The sequence below is a fragment of the Myotis brandtii genome, unplaced genomic scaffold, assembly GCF_000412655.1.
Source record: "Myotis brandtii unplaced genomic scaffold, ASM41265v1 scaffold485, whole genome shotgun sequence".
Classification (NCBI taxonomy): domain Eukaryota; kingdom Metazoa; phylum Chordata; class Mammalia; order Chiroptera; family Vespertilionidae; genus Myotis; species Myotis brandtii.
The window spans coordinates 703651-717794 of record NW_005368527.1 but is presented as its reverse complement, the minus strand read 5'-3'; the positions used below and the strand labels follow the sequence as shown (position 1 = coordinate 717794).

General features: G+C 48.4%; 1 protein-coding gene and 1 pseudogene across 3 annotated transcripts in view; one reads left to right on the top strand and one right to left on the bottom strand.

Annotated features, from left to right (window-relative positions):
* Positions 1-14144, bottom strand: part of LOC102257128 (cytochrome P450 4F22) — a 33345-nt gene that overhangs the window by 8264 nt on the left and 10937 nt on the right. The window contains exons 1-6 of one of the 3 annotated variants that reach the window (XM_014547786.1): positions 12451-12741; positions 11470-11695; positions 7945-8089; positions 4088-4141; positions 3844-3971; positions 3523-3644 (exon numbers count right to left, since the gene is read on the bottom strand). In XM_014547786.1, coding sequence (XP_014403272.1) covers positions 3523-3644; positions 3844-3971; positions 4088-4141; positions 7945-8089; positions 11470-11694 — 674 coding nt within the window. In that variant the 5' untranslated portion in view covers position 11695; positions 12451-12741. Of the gene's footprint in view, positions 1-3522; positions 3645-3843; positions 3972-4087; positions 4142-7944; positions 8090-11469; positions 11696-12450; positions 12742-14144 lie in introns of those variants that run through there. The other 2 variants (XM_005876316.2, XM_014547788.1) reach the window with 2 other exon arrangements.
* Positions 386-1271, top strand: LOC106727827 (annotated as a pseudogene).

Genomic DNA, 14144 nt, shown 5'->3' with positions numbered 1-14144 from the left:
GGGAAGCCGGGGAAAAGTTAAGGGCGGGGAAAAAAAATGACACATATGTAATACCCCTTGTAATGCTTTAAGCAATAAAAAAAAATTAAAAAAAAAAAACACGTTAGGAAAAAGTCCAACAGTTCCTCAAAAAAGTTAAACATAAAATTATCATATAACTCAGCAATTCCACTCCTAGGTATATATGCAAGAAAATTAAAGACATATATGTACTCAAAAACTTGTGCACAAATGCTTATAGCAGCATTATTCATAATAGCCCCAAAGTGGAAACAACCCAAATGTCCATCAACAAATCATCAAGTAAACAAAATGTGGTTTTACGCAGTAAGTGGAATATTATTCAGCAATTTTTGAAAAATGAATTACTGATACACACTACAATATGGATAAATCTCAAAACATGATGGTGAGTAAAAGAAACCAGGAACAAAAGTCTGTATGATTCCACCTATGAAATTTCCATAGTAGACGACTCTGTAGACACAGAAGGAAGATTAGTGATTGCCTAGATCTGGAGGAGAAGTGGGTTCTGGGAGGTGAGTGCTCACTTGTGTAGGGGCAGTTTGAATCACAGTGTGATGGTGTAGGCCAGTGGTTGGCAAACTGCGGCTCGCGAGCCACATGCGGCTCTTTGGCCCCTTGAGTGTGGCTCTTCCACAAAATACCGACCACTGCGCATGGGCCACGAAGTTTCAATCGCACTGTACGTGCACACCCACACGTGGTATTTTGTGGAAGAGCCACACTCAAGGGGCCAAAGAGCCACATGTGGCTCGCGAGCCGCAGTTTGCCGACCACTGGTGTAGGCGATGGGATCTCGCCGGGTGGCTGACTAGTGCTTTCTCTGCCTTGCTTGTTTCCGCGTCAGCAGAATTTGAATTGGCTGGCAGTGGGCGGGAAAGGACCCCGGGAAGGCCAGGGTGAAGGCAGTTTCTTGCTCACAGAGGGTGAGCTTACAGTTTCCACTGAACTGTATTCATTGACACCTAAAATCTAGGATGACCAGCCACGGACATGTGGGCGCGACTACTGCTGTGTACAACGCAGTCATCTGGACTACCTCACCACAGAGTCCATTAAATTGGCAGGAAATGCATCAAAAGACTTAAAGGTAAAACATAATTACCCCTCCTCGTTTGAAACTTGCTATTCATGGAGATGAAGAATTGGACTCTCTCATCAAGGCTACGATTGCTAGTGGTGGTGTCATTCCACACGCCCACAAATCTCTGATTGGGAAGAAAGGACAGCAGAAGTCTGTCTAAAGCAGCGGTTCTCAACCTGTGGGTTGCGACCCCTTTGGCGGTCAAATGACCCTTGCGCAGGGGTTGCCTGAGACCATCCTGCATATCAGATATTTACATTATGATTCATAACAGTAGCAACATTACAGTTATGAAGTAGCAACGAAAATAATTTTATGGTTGGGTCACAACATGAGGGACTGTATTTAAAGGGCCAGCCCTAACCGGTTTGGCTCAGTGGACAGAGCGTCGGCCTGCGGACTGAAGGGTCCCAGGTTCGATTCCGGTCAAGGGCACGTACCTTGGTTGCAGGCACATCCCCAGTAGGAGGTGTGCAGGAGGCAGCTGGTCGATGTTTCTCTCTCATCGATGTTTCTAACTCTCTATCCCTCTCCCTTCTTCTCTGTAAAAAAATCAATAAAATATATTTTAAAAATTAAGAAATAAAGGCCAGAAGGTTGAGAACCACTGGACTCTAAAGGATGCTTGGATTTCCTATGATCTCAGGACTCCAAGTACTCTAACAGCTGTCCAGTGTTGGCGAATCCAGGGGACTGTATCTCTGTGGAAAACACAATTTTGCCTTTTTATAATTCTATTTGAGCAAGTTGGAAATTTAATTAGCTTTCCTAGCAACCAAATGTCTGCATTTGAGTCTTAACCTTATTTAAGTGTTACCTGTGGCTTCAAAGAAGCTATTGATTCTAACATAATGAGTTTTGATTGAGATGACTGTTTTTTTTAAAAACTGTTTGGATTTTAACTGTGATACAAAAGTTACATTAACAAATGTATGGTTTTGTACAGACATTATTTCCACTCTGGTGGATAAACTAAAGTCATATCATCCCCCAAAATAAAATATACAGCGTTTCTTTTTGGTGAAAATATTCTAAAATTTATTATGGTTGGATTGTATACTTTCAATGAGTGAATTGTATAGTATGTGAATTACATCTCAGTAAAGCTGTTATTAAAACAATAACAACAGCCCTGGCCAGGTGGCTAGCTGGTTGGACCGTCATCCCATACACCAAAAGGTTTTGGATGCTATTCCCAGTCAGGGCACATACCTAGGTTGTGGATTCGACCCCTGGTCTGGGTGCAAACAGGAGGCAACAGATTCATATTTCTCTGTCACATTCTCTCATTCTCTCTCTCCCCCCCCCCCCCCCCCTCTCTCTTTCTCTCTCCCCCCCCCCCCCCCCCCCCCATTCCTCTCTCTCTTTAAAAATCAACAAAAACATATCCCCAGGTGAGGACTTAAAAACAAAACAACAATCATAACAAAATCACTGCGGGGGGGAGGGGGTCAAGGAGCTGTCCTTGGTCCTGAAGTGTGCTTGTTTTCATACGCTTTCACAGTCGGTCATTTTTTTGTTTATTTATTTGTTCATGGTTACTGCTTTTTTCCCCACCAACATATAAGTTCCAGAAGAGCAAGACCTTGTCTTTTTTATTGACCACTGTATTTACAGCCTAGTCTGGGACTAGCACATAGTAGGCACTCGGTAAATATTTCTTAGATTAATTAATTAATTAATTACTAAGGTCATCTCCACCTTACCCAATTGAAACATATCCCTGCAAAGCCCTGAGTAACAAAGTCATAAGCTTGTTATTGAGGACCTACTATGTGCTACAAACTTGACATTCATTGTGTCCCTTATTTCTTATATCCCCACCTAGATTATAAGCTCCAAAGAAATGGGTTTTTGTCTGTTTCCCTACCATATTCCCAGTAGCTAGCATAGTGCCAGGCACATAGTAGGTACACGGTGAATATCTGATGAATGAATGAATGAACCAGGGCAATGGTTATTTTACTAATTCATTCAACAAATACTCACAGGGCTCTACTATGTTCCAGGGCAGTGCTATATCATTTTATTCTTAAAGCATCTCTCAGACAGTCAGGGATGGTCATCAAACAAAAAAGCAGAGGCTCAGAAAGTGGGGGGATACTTTCCAAAGACCATATAGTCTTCATAGAATAAGGGAAACTAGCATTTACTGAGCACCCATTATATGCAAAGCCATTGATTCATATTATCTCATTTAATTCCCACACCATGACTATGGGGAAGGAACTGGAATTCTAATGGGGGGAGGGGATAAGGAAACAGGCTCAGAGAGGTGATGTCAGTTTCCTGGAACGACACAGCCTGTCTGGCAGAGCACCAGCAGCCCATAGGTGCCTAACACCACCTTTCTCCTCCCACCACCTTGCCCTTAAAGCAGCTAGTCCTGTCTTCCCCAGGTAGGCCACACTCACTCCTGGCAGTTGCTATTGTAGCTGAAGACACATTTCTGAAGACTGTCCAGGGTCATGAGGCTGACATGCTCAAACATATCAAGGGAGACCATTGGACCCTCCGCCAGGCGCCGCCATTTAGCCTGGAAGAGAGAGACAGCAAATGGGCACAAAGAATGCAGACTTAAAGCCTGGCTGACAAGGACCCAGCTGCATGCTCACTACAAGCCCAATACAGATAAAGGAAGTGAGGCTTTGTGGCATCACATGGCTCACCCGCGAGCTGGAGCCTGACCAGTCTCACTTCCAGGACATCTCTGCCCATGAAACCTTGGGACTCACATGCATGATGTTGGTGCACTGATTGAATATCTTCATGTAGGGCTTCAGGATGTCAAAGTGGAAGGCAGGAGTCAGCAGGCGGCGGTGCCGGCTCCACTTCTCACCTTTGCTGAGCAGCAGTCCATCCCCTGGGCCCAGAAGACTGAGGTTAGGGGTCTCTCCTATTACTCTGAGACACCCCAAGAAACCTCATGCTCCACCCCCCTCTTCCCTGAAGCCCTAGCCTACCCAGTCCCACACTCACCTAACCAAGGTTTCAGGAAGCCATAGAAAAGGTCATCCTTGGGGGCAATGGCGGCTGTGGAGACAGAGGAGCAATGATGACTCAATCCAGAATTCTGACCTTTGACCTCTGCTTCTGACCTCCTTGGGACTCCTCTCTGGGCTCCAACCTCCCACCTCACCCCTCCAATCCATCCTAACACCTACCCCAGAAAGATCCTTATAACATGCTGACCTGAACATGAGGCTCCCCTGCTCAAACACCTCCCATGGCTCCCTATCGCCCTGGTAAAAAAAGTTCAAGCTCAGGTTAGCATCAAAATCCCTGTCCCATCTTGCCCCTGTGTGCCTCTCCCACCTCATCCTTCAACATCCACTAAGTAACCCCACATGCTGTCTCTCACTTCCAAACCTTTGCCCAGGCTGTGCTCCCCATCCAGAATGGCCTTCTCCAACTTCATCCATCCCCACTTTTCTGCCAGCTCAGGCCACCGGAATTATATCTTCTATGCTTGCCTCCATCCTTGCCCTCTCCAGCCTGTCCTGAACCGTGGCCCCATGGGGATCTTATCTGACTCTACATCGGACCATGTCCCTTCCTGCACCAGTTTCTCAGCCCATTTTCAAAGCCCTAAGTGAACTACCCCAGTCCAGACCGCTCTCAAAACACCTCTATCCCCACCCCACCCCACCCCACCCCCAACACATACTTCATGTTCTAACATCATAAAACTTTTCTCAGCTCCTTGGGAAAAGCTGTGTTCTCTCTCTGCTTCTTTCCACCAGATGCCTCTCTGCCTCAAACACTCTTTTCTCATCTTTCTAGTCTCTGCGTGAATACCATACCCTCCCCGACCAATCACTCTGAATTCCATCACTCCCGTAACAATCACCTAAAGGGGAGAGACCACGATCATCTCTGATACATTGGTGCTAAATAAATTTTTATTGTATGAATGAATCAATCAAAGAATGAATGGATGGATGGATGGATGGATAGATGGATGAATGAATGAATGAATGAATGAATGAATGAAAAAGCGAATGAATTAGTGAATGGATGAATGAATGGATGGGTAAGTGAGTGGGTGGGTGAATTCTCTTTCTATATGCTAAACAAATTTGGGACAGAATGGGTAGGGGCCTAGGAAGGAAGTACCTGAAACTCAAGTGATGTCACTTTATCTGAGCTGTGACTCAGCTGCCTACACACACACTCCCCAGGAATTGGCCAATCACTCACACAGTCACCTGTCCACTCATTCATTCCCCCATTGAACACAGGCCTCTTCTGCCACCTTTCCGTGCCCAACCCATGCTGGATGATGCTGGAAATCCAGAGATGGCTCAGCTCCACGCCCTGCCTGGAGGAGCTCGGGGCGGGGTGGGTGGGAAAGGGAAGCAGAAGCACGCCATGCAGTTATCAAGATGGTAGGAAGTGTGTCATGAGAGAAGGGAGGCACCGAGAAAAGGCTGTTGGAAGTCAAGGCAAGCTCCCTGGAAGAGGAAATATTGGAGAGGAAAGTGGGAGTCTAGCTGTTCTTCTCCTCTTTGGACTCTGGACTCCGGGCTGGGACTCCCAGAAGGCCTTCTGGCTCACAGACCTGTCCAATGGTTGTCCTTTTCAAATACCTCGCCCCAGAGTAAAACACAAGCTCACTCGCTTTGCACACAGGTACTCTGTGTCCAGCTCCTGTCTAATTTTTTACTTTTCCACACACATCATCTTCACTCCAGACACCCCAGATCGCCTGAATCCCCCCAGCACTGATCGTTGCTACAATGTGAATGAACTTCAAAAACATTATGCTGAGTGAAAGAATTCAGTCACAAAAGACCACATTCTGTATAATTCCTTTCCTATGATATATCCAGAATAGGAAAATCCATAGAGACAGAAAATGGATTAATATTCACCAGGAGATGAGGAGAGGGGGAAATGGTAAGTGATTACTTAATGGGCACAGGGTGTTTTACGGAGTCATGAAAAATTTTGAAATTAGAGAGAGCCGATGGATGGTTGCACAACATTGTGAACACACTAATTATCTTACACTCTAAAACTGTGCACTTTACAATTGTTAATTACATGTTATGTGAATTCCATCTCAATAAAAAATGAATGTATCAAACTAAGCTATAATTATATGCCTATATATCACGCCTTGTCCCCTGTAAAGCATTTTCACCTACTTCCTCGCATTAATGTTCTCTATCCCAAATGCCCATTAGGAGATAAAAAAACAAACAAACAAAAAAACACAGAGGGTCCAAGAGGACTCACGCCTTCCTCAGGGCCCATCAGCTGTGCTGGTTTAAGCTCAGAGCAGCAAGACCCCCAAGGAGGCCCCAGAGGGAGATGGAGTCTGAGTTTTGGGCCAGACCTGTCCCATCCCAGGGGGGTAGGCATGGACGGGCAGGGGCACCCTGAGGCCAGGCCCCACCCTCCCCAACCTGAAGTCCCCATCCTGCTCCTCTGGTGGGGGAGGCCGTGGATATCCTGCCTGTCCTGAAGGAGGGGTGGGGGGAGGAAGAGGCGTCAGCATTTACTTAGTGCCAAGCTCATGTGGGGGCTCTACTTCCTGATCTACTTGGAGTCTCAAACCGAGCAGGATGACATTTAGGAAACTAATGCTCTGGGGGGAGAAGGAAGGGGGCGGGTGAGAAGGGAAAAGGAAGAGGCAGGGAGAGAAAGAAAAACGTGTATATTAAAAAGACAGAAGAGAAGAAACCCTTATTAGCACCTACCTACATTATATTTATTTAGTCTTCACAACAGTCCCATTTTACAGATCAGAAACTGAGGCCCGGAGAGCCTGGATGAATTTCTGGGTCACACAGCAAGTGACCCAGGATCTCTTGATCCTGAGAGCACATGCTCCCGTCAGGATTGGAACCCGCCCACCCAAGGCCTGGCCCCAAGGCTCTTCCCAAACGCAGTGCCCATCCCTTGAAAGAGTCACCTCTCCCAGGGCCTCAGTTCCTCATGTGTGCAACGGGGATGGTCACCCCTCACAAATGCAACAATGGGGGATGTAAAGGCATGGGGAGGGCTTCACAGGGGGAGGGAAGGATGACAGCCCCTTACTCTTTCATGGCTCCTGGTGGCAGCCTTGAAGGCAGTCTCCAGACGTATGTTTGTAGAGGCCCAAGCTGAGGCAAGAGATCCTCAAACTCCTGGGACTCTTTCTTTCTCGTCCCTGTTCTCTCAAATGCCCCTGATGCTTTTGAAGGTGCCCAGCTACCTACATGCGAGACCACACTGAAGACAGAGACAGACACACTCAACCCCAAACAGTGTGGACTGAGAATGGGAAAGTCCCGGAGAGAGGGGTATGGTCTGCTGGGGAGTCGGGGAAACCTTCCAGGAGGAGGGGAGGGGGGTCATTGGAACTGGGTGTTGAAGGCTGAGCAAGAGCTTACCACGCACACGGGAGTCCTACACAATGGGGTAGGTGTGGATTGCAGAAGAAAGAAACAATCCTTCTAGATCTCTCTCTCCGCCAGTCAGAGTCAGCCCAAGTGAAGAAAGCAGGCTATAGGTTGGGATAGTCAGAACCCAAATGATGGGAGTGCCATTAGAATTAAGCAATAACCAGTTAACAAAGTCTTGGGCAAACAACTACTTATTCAAACCTGTTTGCTTCTGACTTCCCAGTGGATGGGCATTCTCTTAAAGTTCCTGGGACTCTATTAACCATACCTTTTCCCATGCTATTCCCACTCTCTGTGTTGCCATTTCTGCTTTGGTGAACTCCTATTCATTCTTCAAAGCCCTACTCAAATGACCCTTATTCTGGATAGCCCACCTGCCTAGAAGCCCTGGTGGACTCTGGGAGTTGAGGGTTTACCCATCACTCAGAGGCCCAGCCCACCTACCTGAGGCGCCCACCACGGGTTTGATGTAATCAGGGTGCACCAGAACCACCAGTGGCAAGACAGGTCCCATCCACACCAAGATCACATGGTGCATGTTGTCCAGCACCTTCTTCTCATCCTGGAGGCCCATCTCATTTGGGAGGTACTGTGGGGGTGGTAGGAAAGGAGAGTGAGGAGGTGTCCAGCCCCAGCTTTTGCCAGTCCTTCCCCCCTGCCGCCTCCCTGCACCCCAAACAAGCCGAGAAGGGCTATATGACTGCAGACAGTGGCTGCACCTCACTGAGCCTCCACTTCCTCATCTGAAAAGTGGGGAAGAATCAACTCTGTCTGAGGACAGTTGAGAGAATTCATGGAATACCAAAGCATCAGAACCCCAACGCGGGGCCTGACACACAGCTGATGCTCAAGAAATAAAAACAGCCCTGACTGGTTTGGCTCAGTGGATAGAGCGTTGGCCTGCGGACTGGAGGGTCCCAGGTTCGATTCCCATCAAGGGCATGTACAATGGTTGCGGGCACATCCCCAGTAGGGAGTGTGCAGGAGGCAGCTGATTGATGTTTCTCTCTCATCAATGTTTCTAACTCTCTATCCCTCTCCCTTCCTCTCTGTAAAAAATCAATCAAATATATTTTAAAAAAAGAAAAGAAATAAAAACAGGCACAGTAAACACGTTCATGATAATGGTTGGTATTTATCAAGTTTTTGCTCTGTTAGTAATAAACTATTCCTAGTATTGTCATATTTAACACATGCGTGTGCTTGCAATGTTAGGCACTGTTTGGGGCATTTTTCACAGATTTATATGTTCAACCCACCCAAGAACCCAGTGACAGAATTGTTACTATTTCACCGTTTTACTTTATCTGAAGTTACAGGTAAGTGGCTGTCCTGGTTTGGCCTCCCCAGAAACAGGTCCTGAGACAAGAGTTCCAGGGAAAGTAGTTTATTTGGGTGACCCCAAAAAACATGGGGAAGGGGAGAAGCGACAGAGGCAGGGAAGGTAGCCAGCAAAGAATAAGTTGTCAAGAAAGTAACCACATGGGCGACCAGGGCTCGGTGCCACGAGGGACCCCTGCGGGACACGTATCTCAGAGTCAACCACCAACTCACACGGTCCCATAGTCACTGGCTGAGAGCCCTCCTGGGGCTTTAACGCTCAGGCTCGCTGTCCACACGGCAGAGTGGGCTCCTGCTGCTGGAAAAAGCCCTGGAACACAGGTGCTGGCAGCCGGAAGTCAGGCCATTGCACCCAGAAATGGGCCCAGAGGATATGGACAGACAGTGGGCACCACCGGCCGTTATGGCGGAGCCAGGATTTGAACACAGGCCACCCGGCCACAACACGCCCGCTCTGAACCAACATGTTCTATGAAAAAGAAACACTTCAGGCTCAATGTCAGATGCATCTGAACTCAAATCCACCCTCAGCCACTGTGTGACCTTGGTCAAGTCACTTAACCTCTCTGAGCCCCAAAGATGGAGTCCATAATATAGGGCAGATCCATCCTTATTTCACAGGCTGTGAGAATTAGGGGAGAGCTCAGATCCGAAAGGGCCTAACCCAGTGCCTGGCCAGTGGTAAGGCCCAGCAATTATAGAATGAATAAATGAACACATGACTCCTCTGTAGCTCCTCTATCAGGATCAGCCTACCTATAGGACCACCATCCAAACCAGAGGAGTAAGGGCACTGGAAATTCAGCATGAAAGATGAGTAGAAGTTCATCTAACAGGAAATTATATTCTGGGCAGAGGGCACAGTTTCAGCAAAGGCCTTGAATGGGGCGGGGGGAAGTGGGCGTCTTGTGACAGGAATAGGAAGTCATTCCATGGGATTGGAGGGGGTTGGTGGAACAGGGGAGGAGGGGAGGAGTTGGAGTAGAAAGGGCCCTGAACACCTTCAGACAGCAGTGGGAAGCCATGGAGCGTGTGTGAGCAGGGGAGGGACATGGTGGATTCAAGAATCTCTCTAGAGACAGGATGGGGGATGGAAGAAGTGAGACCGGAGGCAGGGGCCCAGGGAGGAGGCTGGACCATGGTCCAACGGCGGGGTATGCGGCCTGAGCAGAGGTGAGGATGGAAGAGAGGGATGGGATTCAGGCACAAACAGGCAAAACCTGACGAGTGCTGGCCCCAGGGGGATAATTCCAAAAAATAAGCTAAATAAATGTTCTTGGTACTATTGAGTGGAAACGCATCTCCCACTTCCTTCTTCTGAGACACGCCCTCTAAGCAGTATCTAAAATGTTTCTAGATGTTTCTGTCCCTGCAGGCCCCAGAAGTTGAGCTGCACCACTGTGTAGCCGGTTCCGTGCCAAGCCCGCCCCAGAGGTGACTGCAGGAATCATCAAAACAATCCCATGAGGCTACGAGGCATGACCACAGTCCTTGCAATGCAGATGGGAAGACTGAGGTCTGGAGGGGGAAGGAGCTTGCCCAAGGCCACACAGGCAGTCGCTGGTCGATAAGGGCATCAGGTCCATGGTACCTCTCCCAAGTCCTCTTCCACACTCAGCATGGGGCCTCAGGGCCCTCAGGGGTCTGGACTTCTCTCCCCTGGCCTGCGAAGCCCTTCTAGAAAAGTCCAGCCTTTCTTATCCAGAAAATAGAGGTAGCAGAGGGAAGAGAGCTCAGAGCAGGTGTGTTGGAGCCAGAGAGCCGGGTTTGGACTCCGGCTCTGCCATTCACAAGCTGTGTGACCTAGAGCCAGTCACTTAAGCTCTCTGAGCCTCCGTGTTTTCAGGTGCAGAGTAAGGATAGTAACGGGACCTACCTCCTAGGATTGTCAAGAAGAATAAAGGAGCAAACATTTATAAATCGCCTGGCATAATACTTGGCACATACATGTGAAATAAGAAATAAAATGTGCCCTGGCTGGGTGGCTGAGTTCATTGGAGTGTCGTCTCAAGCACTGAACGGTTGGGGGTTCGATCAAGTACAGAAGGCAGCCGATAGATCTTTCTCTCTCACATCCATGTTTCTTTCTCTCTCTCTCTTTCTCTCTCTCTCTCTCAAATCAAATGTTTATAGAATATATATCTTCAGGTTTGGATTAAGAAAGAAAGAAATGAAATGAAATGAAATGCAAGGAAAGGGTTGGCGCCCTGACCTGGGACTACACCATTAAAGAGGGAGATAAAGTATGGAACAAAGTTGGGGTTGGGGATGGAGCAACAAAATCTACAGGACCATGCCCCCCTCATCCCCCACCCAGGCCCTAGAATCTAATGAACTTCACAGGCATTGGTACCTGTATTCTGAATATTATATCTTATTATATCATCAGATATAACCTATATCATATGAAAGGTACAGCCATAGCCTGGAATTACAGAGGAAACTTTGCCGTAAGCTCTGCCTCATCCCAGCCACATGACCTTGGGCAAACTGCTTGCCCTTTCTGAGCCTCAGTCTTACATCCTGGCTCCAACCAGTTTCTTGGGGGGGATGAGGAAAGCCAACAGTCCATCAGGCTCCCTGAATGCATGGGATCTGCCCAGCCCGGCCCGCCCGGCCCACACGCACCATGCCCAGGTGGCCCAGCAGCCTTTTTTTGCGCCGGGGTGGCTGGGGGAAGCAGCGCAGCCGGCGGCAGGTGACATAGAAGTGCCAGCAGAGCCGCAGGAACCGCAGCAGCAGGTGGAAGAGGAAGAAGAGCAGGGAGAGGAGGAGCGCAGACACGGCATACAGGCGGAAGGCGGTCTTCTCCAGTCCCAGCAGGTGCAGCAGATGTTCCGTGATGGGCAGCATCCTGGGGGGACACACGGGGTAGGGGTCAGTGCCGACAGAAACCGCCCTCCGGCCACCCGTATGCCATATGCATATGCACAGTGACCTGTGGAGTCAAGCCTGCTGTGCCTGGCACACAGTAGGTGCTCAATTCCTGTGAGTTCCAGAGGCCAAGAGTACATCTCTCTCCTGCCCTCAGCAGTGGTCTCCGCCAGCTGGCCAGACGGATGCCCCAGTGCCCACCACATGTCCTCAGCCTTGACTTTGCGGGACATCCCTCCTGACTTCTCTGCCCCCGTGGCTGGTCAGAGTGCTGGAGAATGAAGACACGCCCTGCCCCCAAAGCAGCTCTCATCAAAGACGGGGGAGCATTGCTAGATAAAGACGCCAGCGCCTTCTCCCCTTGGGTGCCATGACCCTGAGGTGTGGGTTCCACGTGCACTACCAATGGGGTTAAACTCCAGCTGGCCACAATAGAAAGTTTCTCTGTGAAATGCTCCACTTCTTTCTCCTCCTCCTTGCCCTCCTCCACCTTCACCTCCTCCTTCTTTAAATTGAGATAAGGGTCACACGACATAGAAGGCACCATTTTAAAGTTCACAGTCCAGTGGCACCTAGTGCATTCACACTGTTGTGCAACCATCAACTCTATCTAGTCCCAAAATGTTGTCATCACCCTAAAAGGAAACCCCGTCCCCCTGAGCAGTCACTCCTCATTCCCCCCATACCTACAGCCCCTGGCAGCCACTGATCTACTTGCTGTCTTTGTGTATTTACCTGTTCTGGACATTTCATATCAATGGAATCATACCACATGTGACCTGTGTTTGGCTTCTTGGACTCGGCATGATATTCTCGAGGTTCATCCACTTTGTGACATGCGTCAGCGCTTTATTTCTTCTGCTGAGTGACTTTCCATGGTAAGGATATATCACAATGTGTTTATTCATCCATCTGTTGATGGACAGCTTAGATGTCTCCACCTTTTGCCTATTGGGACATGTGCTGCTATGCATCTGTGTGGACATGTATTTGTTTGAGTCCCTGTTTTCACTTCTTTCAGGTTCACATCCTCCTTGCTTTTTCTGGGATCACTTCCCAGATAAACTGCTTGCCCTCAAATCCCTGATCTAGGGTCAGCTCCTGAAGCAGCCAACCAAAACAAGGTGGGTGGGTAACAATGATAACTCAGTGACTAGATACGGTGCCCTTACTACACGCTGTCTCATGGAATCTTAAATCAATCCTTAGAGGGAGGTCCCATCATTCTCTCTATTTTCTTTTCTTTAAAAAGAAATGCTTTATTGATTTCAGAGATAGGGAGAGGGAGAAAGAGATAGAAACATGAATGATGAGAAAATCATTGATCGGCTGCCTCCTGCACACCCCACACTGGGGATTGAGCCTGAAACCCAACCATGTGCCCTGACTGGGATCGAACTGTGACCTCCTGGTTCATGGGTCAATGCTCAACCACTGAGCCACACCAGCCAGGCTCATTCTCGCTATTTTCCAGACAACTAAACGTCCATTCCCCCAGCTCAAGGGAGACAAGAGCTGGCCCCAGAAGACCCCATCAGAGATCAACCTCAATCGCCCTCACAGGGGGAGCCCATCAATCTCAGGCAATGCCAAGGGGATTCCTGAAAGGGTGGGTCCTGTCCTCACCTCTTCTTTCTACCCAGTCCTACTAGACAAGGGTTCCCTCTATGCTCCTACTTCCTCCGGCAACAAAGATGAAGAAACCCTGCACTTCAGGTCCCCACCTGAGCCTCAGTCCCCACCCACTCCAGCTGGTGGTGCCCCTGGGCTCAGACTCCCAGGCTCTTCCACCTGCTGACGTCCAGCCACATCAACCGTGCAGGAAACATGAAGTTTCTATTGGTCACTGCGTCCTGGGAAACGATCTGGGTAGATCATCACCAGATTTGGAGAGGCCCACTGGGATGGTCTGACTTAAAACGAAGATGACACGAACTCTTGTTAGGATGGCTACTACCCAAAACAGGAAATAACAAGTGCTGGCCAGGATGCAGAGGAACCGAAATGCATATGTATTGCCGCTGGGAATGTAACATGGTACAGCCAGGTTGTGGAAAACAGTATGGAAGTTCCTCAAAAGAAATGAAACAGAATTGCCGTGTGTTCCAGCAATCCCATTTCTGGATGGATCTCTAAAAGAAGCAAAAGTAGGGGCTCAGATATTTGTGCATTCATGTCCACAGCAGCCTTATTCATAATGGCCAATAGGTGGGAGCAACCCAAGTGTCCATAGAAGGATGAATGGATAAACAAAATGGGGTACATCTATACAACGGACTATTACTCAGCCCTGAAAACTAAATTCTGACACATATTATAACATGAATGAACCTCGAGGACATTGTGTTAAGTGAAATAAGCCAGTCACACCAGAAACAAATACTGTGAGGTCCACCTCCATGAGGTCCTGAGAGTAGTCACAGAAAGTA